Raw genomic sequence first — 13870 nt, forward strand, 5'->3', positions numbered from 1 at the left:
GCAGTTGAGACTTCAGATATGCTTTATAGTACAAAATATTAGCATCACACACACAGTAGAAGCCAAGAAATAAATCTCAAAACCAGTGTTTGTGTAAATGATTTTATTTTCTCACGGCACATTAGCAGAAATGTTCCAAAAACCTGTAGAGACAAAAAAAAAGTTTTAGATTAAAAGTTTGAATTGAGAAGAGCAGTTAGTCAATAAGCACATTTTCTCTTCAATCTACTAATAACCTGAATCTCACACACATTTCCAATGTGGTCTGCAAGAACAAGTTGAATGCAAATAAATAAATAAATAAATATCAAACTTATGAGGTCAGGTGGTCACCTTATGGTCTTAGTTCATTCTCCTGATGAGTCTGTTGATCTGGTCCTCCCTGTTTCCTGCATCTCCTCCCTCAACAAAGTGGGTGGTCTTCTTGTTCATGCCACCACGAGGGGAGGACAATTTGAATGGCCAGAGGAAGTTGTTTGCACACTTGAAATTCTTTCCAACAGTGTAGATCTCATGGATGAGATCCTCAACGCAGATGATTCCGTAACGACCTGGAGAGATGTAAATCATGTAACTGACTCCTAATAAATGCTACCACTGTAATACCTAGTGTTCAATCAGAGTGTGCACTGGCTTGTCCTTACCAAGGGCCCTCTCGATGAGGACGTTGTCTGTCAGAGGAATGCGCTGCTTCCTGATCTTGCCAAATCCACGCTTGTAGATGAGCTCACGCACAGATTTAAGGTTGGGGTAACTGAAAACAAAAGCAATACTGTGCTTTAGTAAGCATACCAAGTACATTTTAATGAATGTTTAAATGCCAAGGTGCCATGCCACACATTACATTTCACATTGGACAAAGAACGTTTTGCTCAAAAATGAATTTCTTTCTCCCAAATGATTCTTCCATTGAACACAAAAGGGGAGATACTGAGGTAACAGACACTTTTCATAAAACAGAAGTAAATGGGGAATGACAAAGAACCAAATACTGACTTTCATATGCACTATATTAGAAGTATTCTGAAGCTACACTAAAGATCTGTGCAAGAAACAAAATGTATTCAACTTATGACACCTTTGATAGGTCACTTTTGATTTGATGTCAAAGTCAACCATTCAAGTCACTGATGTAATGAAAAAAAAAAAAAATTCAAAGAATGTATAGCCCAACAACCAGTTCACATTCACTTCAATGACACAAAAGAGCATCCAGTACATTCAACTTTCCATTCAATTAAAATAAAGTGGCTTATGTTGGTTTGAAATCGGTGTCAAAATGGCTGAAAAACTAAATTGAAATTTTGTGCTTAAATGTTATAAAATTTAAAATGCATAATTTCAGTTAGGGTAAAGAAAAGCTTTTGGCTACAAGAGTCTACAAGAGGGCGCAACTAGCATAAGATTTCATTAACGAAGATGAAAAATGAAGGACATTTTTTTCCTGTGACTAGTTAAACTAACATCTAATAAAAACTATGACTAAATTTATGCTGCCTCTCCATTAACAAGACAGGACTATAATGTTTTTTGAAGACTATTGGACATTCAAAATAAATCCTATAGGATACTGTCTTGTCCTTAAAAATGTGCGTCCCTGTCAATGGATTGCAATCGGATAGGGGCCATTCACATATCTAGTCACAGTATGGAAGCAGCAGTGGATGGATAGACTACCAACTAGAACTAGTGATCTGAAACAATGTCCTTAGCACCCAAAAGGCTAGGGATGAGGTGACCAGACGTCCCGTTTTTCCCTGGAGTCACAATTAATTGAAAATTAACTTAAGTTCGTGCAGGTGTAATCGCGCTGATAGAAGTGATCACTCTCGCGCCACTTCTTCAGTTCTCATATACAGCACGAGATCAATTCTCAGTGCTCTAATACACGCATAGCAGTCCAAATGTCTTTTAGTAAAGAATATCTCATGTAAATAGTTATGGATTCAGTGAAGGTGAACCGTTGGGTGAAAACTGAATGCGTGTCAGCATTGCTTGCATGCCTTCCATCTTAAAGGGACAGCATTCCTAATTCAGTACCTATCGGTGTCATTATTGTTAACCAACAGAAGATATTAAAGGGTTAGTTCACCCAAATGTAAAAATTATGTCATTAATAACAATGACTCATGTCGTTCCAAACCTGTAAGACTTTTCATTTTCAGAACACAGTTTAAGATATTTTAGATTTATTCCTAGAGCTCTGTCCCTCCATTGAAAATGTACGGTATACTGTCTATGTCCAGAAAGGCAAGAAAAGCATCTTCAAAGTAGGGGTGCTCTGATCACAACCGGCCGATGGTTAATGCGAATCTCGTCAGTAAAGCCGGTTCTCTAATCAGCGGTAAATTCCCTAAGGTGCGTGATTTCACAGAGCAGCTGTTACTACACAGAGCCATTGTTAAGTGAGAAGATGCACAAATAAACGCTGAAAATGAACATCGATTTGCACAGCTTCTCAGTTAACAATGGCTTTGTGTAGTAACAGCTGCTCGATGTGAAATCATGCACCTGATGGAATTTACCGCTGATTACAGAACCGGCTTTACTGACGAGATGCGCATAACGGTCTGCCAATCGTGATCGGAGCACCCCTACTTCAAAGTAGTCCATGTGACATCAGAGGGTCAGTTAGAATTTTTTTGAAGCATCGAAAATACATTTTAGTACAAAAATAGCAAAAACGACAACTTTATTCAGCATTGTCGTCTCTTTTCCGTGTCTGTTGTGAGAGAGTTCAAAACACTGCAGTTTAGTGATATCCGGTTCACAAACGAATCACTCGATGTAACCGGATCTTTTTGAACTAGTTCACCAAATTGAACTGAATTGTTTGAAACTGTTCGCATATCCAATACGCATTAATCCACAAATTACTTAAGCTGTTAACTTTCTTTTTATGTGGCTGACACTCACTCTGAGATAAAACAAACCAATATTCCAGAGTAAATCATTTACTCAAACAGTAAACTGACTGAACTGATGTGAAGAGAACTGAAGATGAACACCCGAGCCAGATAACGAACAAAAGATGGACTCGTTCTCGAGTCAAGAACCGTTTCTCTCAGACGCATCCGATTCAAGAGCCGAGGAGCTGATGATACTGCGCATGTGTGATTCAGCGTGAAGCAGACTGATTCTTTTGGTGATAGATTCTGAACTGTCTGAAAGAACCAGTACGTGGAAAAGAACCGAACTTCCCAGCACTACTGGTGATCCGAAAACCGATGCAACCGGTTCATGACTCAAGAACGAGTCAATCTTTCGTTCACTATCTGGCTCAGCTCGGTGTTCATCTTCACAGCAGTTCAGTCAGTGTACTGTTTGAGTAAATGAATTACTCTGGGATATTGGTTTGTTTTAACTCAGAGGGAGATGGACTACTTTGAATATGGTTTTATTACCTTTCTGGACATGGACATTATACCGTACATACGTTTTCAGTGGAGGGACAGAAAGCTCTCGGACTAAATCTAAAATATCTTAAACTGTGTTTCAAAGATGAACAGAGGTCTTACGGATTCGGAACGACATGAGGGCGAGTCATTAATGACAATTTTAATATTTGGGTGAACTATCCCTTTAAATATTTTAAGTAAACCTAATGTATCTGATTTTTTTTTATTTGTATTTTTCGTATTTGTGTTATTCTGCTTTATTTTATAATTATAAATTAAATGAACTATAATTTTTATGAGTTGCTACCTTTTCACTACTGTTAAATGGATAATTTAACAAAGTTGACAAAAACTTTTTTTTGTCATCGACAAACTATACAAACCAATATGAATAAAATGTGACTAAGACCAAATCAAGAATTCCTGTCAAAATTAACACTGGTTTGGAGTAACAAGTACATGAGAAACTTTAATTTGAGCAAAGTATACTCTACCAATTAAATGGGGTTAGGCAAGACTTTCTCAAAATAAGACCACTCTCAAAAGGTCTTAACCTAAACTGCATTTAATCCAATTTGCATTACAACCAATTCAAATTTCACATTACTACTGTATAAAATATATATAAAATGTATTTTCTTCCAGTGATAATGCTGAACTTTCAGCACTTACACTTCTTGATTGTCACATGATCCTAAATATTTAATTTTTATTGAGCTGATTTGATGTTCAAGAAACATGTATTGTTGAAAAAAATGGCGCTATTTAACATCTGTGAAAAAGTTAACAGCATCTATTGAAAACCGTAAACTTTAGTAAGTTTTATGCATTTTTGTTGAATAACCATTCATTTCTTAAAATTAATTCTGACCCCAGACTTTCAAATGGTATTGCACCTTGAACTGTAAGACAGCTGTAAATACTCCATAGACATTCACAATATTTAAATTACCAAAAACATCTTTACTTACCCCCAGGCAATGTAGGGCTCTGCAATTCGGAGCATGTTGATGGAGGCCTTGTTCAGTTTAACAAAGACACCGTTGAAGATCTGGCGGAGACGGAGCAGCTGAAGCACCTTGCGGACTTTAGGGCTGACACCATTGATACTGAGGACACACAAGGTATTTCATCAACAACTTTCACAACTTGAGTTTCATTACCATTAATACTTGATGGTGGTTTCAGAGGATTTGGCTTATTTTCAAGAGGAATCACCATGGTCGATAAGACGGGGAAAAAAGAGCAACATCATTAACCACATCTGGTGACATCTGCCTGTACAGCATGGCAGATAAACAAAAACAGCATTTGAAAGTGGAACATTTACCCTCTGATCCTGACAACAAAAGCCAGTTTGGGCTCAGCTGGCACGTAGTAGTTGCCGACCTTGCGAGCCATTCTGCTCATGCGGATTTCACGCCTGTACATCTCCCGGTATTCCTTGTGGTAAGCTTCAGCTCTCTTGAAGATGAGCTTCCTGGTGACTTTGTGGGCCTATGGGCATGAGAAGAGACACATGCTCAATTCTGGCTCTACATTTTTCAACATCATCTTGACCTCTCTTTAGAAAACGACAAAGAAACAGGTCAAGTCTGAAACACCAACCTTTTTGTCAGCTGCTGCCTTCTTCAGACGCACAGCCTTGATGGCAGCAAAGCGCTGTCGCCTCTTCAAGAGGCTTTCGGGGACTGAGGGAACCTTCTTCTTTCTAATGAGAAACCAAAATTATGCACATTTCATTTTCTTGGTATCCAGGTTGGGCCTGCAGACCAGGCTGCGACATGCCACATTAAAAAAGCAATCCACGTTTAAACTACACAACAATTACATATATATTATGTATAATATATAATTTCGTAGACTTGACAATTAGGTTACTACTTTTATTATAAGGACAGTAATAGCGTGTAGCATAGCATCATGTCTTTGCCTTCAGCTAGCAGTCAGCTAATGACAATAAGTAAATGTTGGTTCGAATAAAAATATTTTACAACCAATTACGATATTTTGGTATTTAAGTGTAGAAATATTAATTCGGACACGTTTTACTGTTACACGAACTGCTTATGTACACGTTGCTGAACCGATTCAGCCCAAACGGACTACACGACGTTCACAACAAAGTTATTGGTTCATCATTCCCCGCTGCTCCCAATTTTCCCACCATAATACTTAAATATACACATATTGCCCACTTAGACTCCAAACAATATCGTATGAGCGATAATTGAACCGATGGAAAAGGATTAAAATAGCACGGTTTACAACTTACGTTTCACCCGCCATTACCCCACCAGTAAAAGAGGCTTGTACGCATGCGCAGTGGCGTCTTATAAGGGAGGTCCTTCAGACTTCCGGTTAAGTTAGGTCTCTAGATCTGTTGCCTGTATTTTAAGAATAATAGTGTAATTATTTAATTTTTTGAGAGACTTTCAGGTTGCGCTGATAGTTCATTCCCAAAATGCATTGTGTTGAGAGGTAAACTGTCTGGAAACAGTGCTTTAGATATGACGCACAGGCTGTGTGTGCTCTGCATACCAGGCGGACACAAACACGCGTGGAAAGTTATGAAGTCTAGTGAGTTCGATCAAAGAGCTGGAGAGTGACAGAAATACACTGTTATGGGCAGAATTCATTCTGGCGTGAAAGCCGAGGGATCCAGGATTTATTTAAGCCTCAACGGGATATTTCTGTGCAGCACATTTGCGGTTTGATTTCTTTCTTTGCATTTGTTTAGTTTGGCGAGTGGAAACACATAGGCGCGTATATCATGAATATCGTAACTGAATTATTCGTGGTCACTTTTAAAATAATATGGTCGTTTTTACTGGCCGGTGCAAAATGGTTCATTCCTCCGCGGGAAAAGTGTGTGGAGGGTCAAGTGTGTGTGATTACGGGAGTTGGACGCGGTCTCGGGCGACTCTTCGCGCTGGAGTTTGCCCGGAGACGAGCGAGCCTCGTGCTGTGGGAAATCAACCGACAGAAGAACGAAGAGACCGCGGAGATGGTGCGAGAAATTTACCGAGAAATCAAACCTTCCTTTGGGGAGTTTAATGGTAAACGATCCTTTCATCCTAATTTTAGTCTTTCACAAGACTGTTTTTTGGAAAACTACAATAAAGTCCCAAATAGTTTGTTCATTGTTATGCTGCAAAACACTTAGTTACTAAAATGCTACAGTTCGTTGTTAATGTTAGCTCGTGTCCATTAATAACGATACTTTTGATTTCAGTGATGTATTTTTTTTAAATGGTCACATTAATTGTAAGAAAGATGGATGCTTTAGAAGTATTTTTGGTTCCTGTCAACTAATAGTTAGTTAATGTTAACAAATGAAACCTTATTGTAAAGTGTTAAAAATATTATGTTTTTTTTTTTGAACCCGTTTTTTCTTAATCCCAGGTTTTCCCAGGAAAGTAAACACGTGCTTTACTCCTAGATAACCCAAGTTAAAAGTTTAAGGACTGTAAAAGTATGCGTTTTATTAATGACAACCGATGGGAATTTACAGAGTTTTTCAATGTTGGTCAGTTAAGACCCAACAAATAGAAAGTTAATCATTTTGTAAGTTTTATTTTTAGTTGGCAATTCTGTGTCGAGTACATCATCAACCCTTTTCAGACCCTGGGAATAAATGGGTTAAGAGATTTTAAATGGGTAAAATTGTGCAATACCCTATTTTTACGTAATCTAGCTTTTTTTCTTTTTACAGGCTCTTTGGATAGTGTTCAAGAGTTGTCTCTGTTTCAGCCAAAAGTGTACACGTATGTTTGTGACATCAGTAAACCCATGAGTCTTTGAGCCATGAACTGAAAGCAGCTGATAAGGATGGAGTAAAGATGACGCTTTTCTGTCCTTTTTTAGTTCACACTGGCATGTTCAAAGGCTGCAAAATTAGGTTTGTGGTTTTTACAGCGTCGTTCATTTAATTCTGATGGCAAGATGTTCTTATTTTGAAGAATTGTTCTCTTTCAATCTTTAATCTCTTTTAAACAGGAAAGAAATGGCTCTGTTGTTTCCACCACTAAAGCCAGAGTACTGTGTAAAACAGGCCATGACAGCCATACTAACAGACCAACCAATGATCTGCACACCACGAGTCATGTACATGGTCACTTTCATGAAAGCGTTAAGTAAATAAGTCAAGTACTTAAATATTCTTGTTTAATTTAATATGTCTATTTATAACGGCCCTCAATCTCTCTTATTTTGCAGTGTTTTGCCATTTGATGTCATTGTTTGCATATACAGATTTATCAGTGCTGATAAATGCATGTACCCATTTTTGGCTCAACAGAAGGAGTCCACAAACAACAATTAATCAAAGACTGGAATCTAACTGGTTCTGACTGAGCAATGCTGCAAAAATATTTTGCTGTCAACTTTGACGTTGCAATAATTACAAAATGTAGAACACTATGTAGCGATTGTCTTTAATTGTAAGATGTCGTGTGTTACATTAGGGATCATATGATGTGACCTCAAGTTTTCCTTTCTCTTTGGAGTGTTACAAGCTGTTCATGAATGGATAAAATCACTAAAGGTTTGCAAAGACTAAAGTCTCAAACCCAAAGAGATATTCTTTATAAAATTTAAGACTCTTCCACGCCCCACTAAAACGGTTCATTCAAACATGCCCCCACGTCTACGTCACTGTGTGGGAAGATTTGCATTACACCGCCCAAATGTTCATGCAAAGAAAGATGGCGTAACATTAATTTCACTGTAGTACTGTTGCTGCCGCCGCAGCTTGCATCTTGTGGAGATGCATTTCATGGTGAAAGTGAAACTACTTTGTTTGGCCTTCCAAAAGAGGACACAACTAGAAATCATTGTTTAGGTTGAATTTACAACACTGTTCCTGAACAGTTTAAACCAAATATTCAGATGTGTGCAACACATTTTACAGAGACGATGACCGTTTCCTGAGAGAGTAGCCTACAATGCCAGTGTTCTGACATCCCCACTGGATGCTACGAAAGTCTCGTTTCTAGTGGGTGACACACGGCATCACAGGTTGGTAAGGTGTAACATTTCCGCCACACACTTGAGGCATTCAGCCAATCACAACACACTAGATGGCTGGCCAATCAGAGCACACCTTGCTTTTCAGAATGATGAGCTTTGTAAAAATCGACGTGTTTCAGAAAGCTGGGGCATAGAGGAACAACATTAATGTACAGTATGTGAAAAGTTTATTATTATTTTTTTTACACCATAAAACGCAAAACACATTTAATTATACCAAATATGTGTTATAAATGGTAATAATGTTTTTTTTATTGTATTTTTATTTTTTTGTAATGTCATATGACCACTTTAAGGCCTTTCTCCTGTTTGTATGCATTCACATTTTATTTGTCATGTATTGTTGCTTACCTCTTAATATTCCAAGACTTCGTCACTTTAGAGGATTTATCCTCCTAAAAACACCATGAAATGCACTATGTAATGAAAGTATTTCTTCTTGTTGCTTTTGTTGTCTTGATCTTCTGATAATTTGGACAACAACAATGATTAAAGTAAAAGATTAGCAGAAAGGTGCAAAAGTGCTTATTGGTAAATAAACGGTCTTCAAATTAATCATGTACAGTTTCCTTCTTCCATAATGTTAAGTGGTGAAAAGGTGATTTGGTTTCTGTATAAATAAATATATATATTTATTTATAAATATATATTTTTTAATAAATATAAATTTATAAATATAATTTTTTTATTTTTATAAATATAATTTTTTTATTTATTGTACAGGTTCATCTCAGTAAATTAGAATGTCGTGGAAAATGGATTTTTATTCATTTATATCAGTAAATCTTTAATTTCTGTACAGTATGTTAATTTACTGTACATGTACTTAATACTTGTGAGGGGCTCCTTTTGCTTTACTTCCTCAATTCGGCGTGGCATGGAGGTGATCAGTTTGTGGCACTGCTGAGGTGGTATGGAAGCCCAAGTTTCTTTGATAGTGTCCTTCAGCTCTTCTGCATTTTTTGGTCTCTCGTTTCTCATTTTCCTCATTTGGCCTGCATTTCTCATTTAAAGCAATATAATATAGAAATATGCATAGTAAAATGTGTTAAAACTGTACTATTATGCTCTTACCATTTAATCATTTAAACTTTATACTAATAATAATAAGTTTTATATATAATAACATTAATAAAGTTAACGCATTAAATGTTCTGATAGCATTTTTACAAATAGTATCATTGTTCTAACAGAACTTGACATAGTATCAAGACTTACATTACTGTTCAATGGTTTTTTATTATTATTATTAATCCATTAAATTGGTAAAAATGACTTATCGTACACTGTTACTTTCTATTCATGGCTTTCACAAAAAATTAAATAAAAAGTCAAAGCGCATGGCATAATTATAAATGTTAACATTAATTATAAATGTTAATATTAATAATAAATGTTGCCTGAGCACCAAATAAGTATATTATAATGATTTCTGAAGCGTCATGTGACACTGGAGTAACGTGCTGAAAATTAAACTTTGCATCACAGGAATAAATTGATATATTTAAATGTATTAAAACTTTTAATACATCATCTTTCCACAATATTACTGTTTTTACTGTATTTTTGACCAAATAATTACAGTCTTGCGTTAAAATAAATAAATAATCCAACTCTGAACTTTTGAACAGCAGCTTAGGAGTTTGCTGCTATGCCTGCAACAAACTCAATGTTAATGTAACGTGTCTGTTTACGTTACTGTGCTTCCCTCTAGTGGACATCAATGCTGACGTTTGTGTTTTTGTACCATTTTGAGAATAAGTTCATCACTCAATATTTTGAAGTCACACAATATACATTTCTAAAGTAGTCTAATTGAAATACATGACAGTTTTTCAAAATATATTACTTTAATAAAGAACATTTTTTTAAATAAAGTTTTAACAAACAATGAAGACAGGCTTCACTATTTCTAAAGTTAACAGCATGGAAAAGTAACCTTTCCCAGGACAGTAGGATAAATCATAAAATCAAACAAGACAATTTTAATATACCTAGATAGAGCTTCTCATAAAAGATAAAGTGATTATGCTTAAAGCTATCTCGTTTTAACTACACAAAATGGGGGTCTATCTATAAAACCAGTGCTTGAATCCTAACCCATAAAGCATCTGTGTATTCCAAATAACCTTTAAGATCATGTCACATGATCAACACCCTGCATTAAATCTGTACATATCCGTAAATATGACATTCATCAGAATAGTAGCCTATTATACACCACACCCAGCTACAATATTCAACTAAAAATGGCCTGTTTTAAAATAAACTATGCTTTTAAAATTTGTTCGATTTTGACAGTGCATAACCAAGCAAGGCAACGATAGACATCGGTCTCTGCTTTTGATGAGTGATCCATCACAGTAGCTGGGTTTCTGATTTGCACTGACTTTCCTTTTATTCCAAACTCACACTGAAGTTATTATTGCACAGTCGGTGCAAAACAATACAACGTAAATCAAACATAACAAAATATTAATAAAAAAAAGAGCTCCACATCTTGCTTCTAACAAAATAGAACTGCTGGGTGGGTTACATTCCTGCAGTTTTTATGCACTTTTTCCAGTCAGCAGAAGTGTACGCCCAATCCACACATTAATCACCATCCCAGGGTCTGCTGGTTCAGTCTTAACCCAAAAGACTGTATCGTAAAGTACTTGATGTACTTGGAAAAGTCTGTTTATATATCAAAATTGTGAGGATACTAGCATGTATCATCTGAAAAACAAAACAAGACATGGATTTAGCATACAGATAGAGCAAAGCAAACAAAGTAATTGAACTTTGACACTAAAATATCTCGCATGAAAACTAGTTCTATAGAAGATAACGGGAGATACACTCACCGTGATACCACCACTTAGTTTTCTTTGGATTCTTATTACATGTCTTTACATAAAAGGAGTTATCTGGAGGCCGTTGCTGAAAAGCAAACCGTTCATTAGACAACTGTTATTAATGAATTATTAACCTTTCCCGGTTTGGTCTATTAAAAGGTTAAATGTACCTTTTCTTTGCAGCTTGACAGCATGCTAATAATGCTTAAACAAACAGACTGCACAGACAGGGCTGGTGACCAGTCCTCAGTTAAAATAGATAAACAGATGTGACCGTTGCTGTAGACGTGCGGATGGATGGGGATGTTCTCTCCAGTGAACATTACCTAGAAACAATAGCAACAAACAATCAGCTTTGACAGACGGACAAACACACCGACATATTATAAGAGATTCACAGTTTACCTGAGGTGAATCAAAAGGATACCGACTACTGAATTTGAAGAGGAGCCGAAACTTCTCTCCTTCATAGAGAGTCCCTGGAGCACCTTCCATATCTATTAACCACCTGGACAAACACAAAGGATTCGTGCTGTGACTCAAATAAAAATAAATTAACCCATTTAGTACAAAAACTTGAATATTTTAAAGGAGTTATTTTACCCAGAAATTATAATTCATCATTTACTCACCCCCATGCTGTTCCAAACCCATGAGACTAAATAAAATTAATGCTATTTTAATAAAACCTGGAAAATTTCTGTCCCTCCACTGAAAGTCTATTCTACCAAGATTTTGATGATTCAAAAAGATTATAAAAACATACATGTGATGCACACGTTTAAGCATTTGTTTACCGTTAATGTGTTCTGTGTGAGTCAATCAATATTTATATGTGAATAAAAGCGATCATTTCTTTTCAGAAGATTTGGATCGGTTTAGCTACATGGATGGAAATCTCTCAGATTTTATTTAAAATATCTTCATTTTCAATGAAGAATTAAATATTTATGAGTTTTGCAATGACATAAGGGTGAGTAAATGAAAGTGGAGGAAGATAAACCTGGTCTTGAAAGGGCGGGGTTTAAGATGATTATATTTTTGGAAAAGTATGCATACTTCATCTCTTCTGCCATTTTCACTGGAAGATCCAGCTGACATATTGATTAAACATTATGAGGTAAGGTTGCAGGTTGTCAAAATATGACCCAGCCTCAACTGCTCGAGCTTTACACATCTCAGGACTTACTCCGTGATTGTGTTCTGCACACTTCTCTCATTCAGAGTCATTCCAGGAGGTGGATCACTTTGCAATGCCAACAATTCCTTTTGTAATCGCCTCTGGAAAGTGAAAATAGCTTGATTTAAGAAATAACTCAGTAGAAACAAGACAAGCCCTCATTCTAAAGCACTAATCTACCATTTTAATACAACGTGTATGATTTTAAACACTCCACTTTAATAAAATCCTAGTGTCCGAAAAGTACTGAAAATGCAACTAGCAAGCAGACAGCTAAAAACGAGCTAGTCAAACGAGTTGCACTGCTATAGAAGCTAGCGATTAAGCACAATTATAATTATTTACAGCTCTGGTAGAACTATGCTACATTATTCTCGTTTCACATCCCTTTAAGGATCGTCTTCCATCGCCACAACAGTAACGTTATGTGATGTGACAGCACAGAGTTTGTCGGGTTGTCAAGCTGACTGAGCGTTAGCTTACAAAGTAAACAAACGTGCGTACAAATGACAGCTTACTGTTCTGGGTTCAAATCAGTACTGACAGGGACACTGGACGAAACCCTGTACGTGTTACAGCTATTTGTGAAAAGTAGTTTATACTCTTATTTGACCATAGTTGCTAGAGTATGTAGGAAGATACTCACCTGCATAGACGCCATGATGGAAAGCCCCTGAGAGGCGATTGGCCGAGTGACGTCTGATCAGGTTTTTTCACGGAACCGCAGTGCAACAACAATGTTTAGCGGGAGGTACTACAGGTGAACAAGCTGAAATCCTCTTATCGAAGCCAAAACAGTCTTAAGATCCTCCTTTTTACGGAAGGAAATGCGAAACTGTACTGTAACGTTATGTACAAAACCGAAGTAGGGAGACTGCGCTACACTTTTTACTCCCGTAAATATTGCTCATGGTGGGTTTATTTTTAAAAGTAAATTTCATGTAGGTTTAGGGACATGCGCAGACATTTTAAGGGGCTCACGTGAAAAAAGGCCACTTCTCATATATGCCGAAAAAGTTAGAAAAAAGAAAAAGGTAAAAATGCCCATAAAAAATAATAAACGTAGGACTATTGCAAAAGACTAACTTCTATCACTGCTGTGAACTGATCAACACAAAAAATATGAAGAATATTAAAAATCTTAGGAGTCAGCTGTCCACGGTAGTCTTTAAGGTACGAGCACAATAACACAATCAGCAAAATATGGTCTAATTATCGTTATCCCAGAAAATACTGAGATTTTTATTTCGATATAATATAGCCTATTTATTACATTATCTTTTCAGTCAAATTCTTAAACTGAATCTGTCAATTAGAATAATAAGTCATTTGGTCTGTTACAGAGCAAATTTAATCAGTATTGACAAACATAATATGCAATGTAGAAAAAACACAGAAGCTGCATTAGAAGTGGCATTTAGATG

The 13870-nt window shown here is 36.4% G+C and overlaps 2 protein-coding genes, 1 long non-coding RNA gene and 1 other non-coding gene across 6 annotated transcripts; 1 reads left to right on the forward strand and 3 right to left on the reverse strand.

Annotated features, from left to right (window-relative positions):
• Nucleotides 1-87: 87 nt before the first annotated feature.
• On the reverse strand, nt 88-5786 carry LOC113117738 (60S ribosomal protein L7). Its single transcript, XM_026286641.1, has 7 exons — nt 5674-5786; nt 5007-5109; nt 4729-4895; nt 4370-4507; nt 645-754; nt 334-551; nt 88-143 (listed from the first exon to the last, which is right to left on the reverse strand). Exons 1-6 carry the CDS (start codon nt 5685-5687, stop codon nt 343-345), a joined length of 741 nt encoding a protein of 246 aa, XP_026142426.1. The 5' UTR covers nt 5688-5786; the 3' UTR covers nt 88-143; nt 334-342.
• Nucleotides 4573-4663, reverse strand: LOC113041293 (small nucleolar SNORD12/SNORD106). The gene has a single exon (XR_003275374.1). It is a non-coding gene; the product is annotated as a small nucleolar SNORD12/SNORD106 (small nucleolar RNA).
• On the forward strand, nt 5784-8981 carry LOC113117756 (uncharacterized). 3 transcript variants are annotated; one of them, XR_003294199.1, is made up of 4 exons: nt 5784-6457; nt 7114-7299; nt 7398-7534; nt 7617-8981. It is a non-coding gene; the product is annotated as an uncharacterized LOC113117756 (long non-coding RNA). The 3 variants fall into 3 exon arrangements; XR_003294198.1 differs by having other exon boundaries at nt 5789-6457; nt 7398-7529; XR_003294197.1 differs by having other exon boundaries at nt 5796-6457; nt 7398-8981.
• Nucleotides 8982-10258: 1277 nt separating this feature from the next.
• Nucleotides 10259-13228, reverse strand: LOC113117746 (ubiquitin-conjugating enzyme E2 W-like). The gene is made up of 6 exons (XM_026286653.1): nt 13093-13228; nt 12456-12547; nt 11672-11774; nt 11437-11592; nt 11276-11351; nt 10259-11147 (listed from the first exon to the last, which is right to left on the reverse strand). Exons 1-6 carry the CDS (start codon nt 13105-13107, stop codon nt 11134-11136), a joined length of 456 nt encoding a protein of 151 aa, XP_026142438.1. The 5' UTR covers nt 13108-13228; the 3' UTR covers nt 10259-11133.
• Between the last annotated feature and the right edge of the window lie 642 nt (nt 13229-13870).

Source organism: Carassius auratus, chromosome 2, assembly GCF_003368295.1.
Source record: "Carassius auratus strain Wakin chromosome 2, ASM336829v1, whole genome shotgun sequence".
Lineage (NCBI taxonomy): Eukaryota > Metazoa > Chordata > Actinopteri > Cypriniformes > Cyprinidae > Carassius > Carassius auratus.

Bases quoted from the DNA above. Each gene is read 5' to 3' on its own strand.
- LOC113117738 (XM_026286641.1), bottom strand. The intron at 4,508-4,728 runs GTAAATGTTCCA...GTGTGTCCTCAG, and splicing joins TTTGTTGTCAGGATCAGAGG to TATCAATGGTGTCAGCCCTA. The intron at 755-4,369 runs GTAAGTAAAGAT...TTTTGTTTTCAG, and splicing joins GAGCCCTACATTGCCTGGGG to TTACCCCAACCTTAAATCTG.
- LOC113117746 (XM_026286653.1), bottom strand. The intron at 11,775-12,455 runs GTAAGTCCTGAG...GTGTTTGTCCAG, and splicing joins GTGCAGAACACAATCACGGA to GTGGTTAATAGATATGGAAG. The intron at 11,352-11,436 runs GTACATTTAACC...TTTGCTTTTCAG, and splicing joins TGTCAAGCTGCAAAGAAAAG to CAACGGCCTCCAGATAACTC.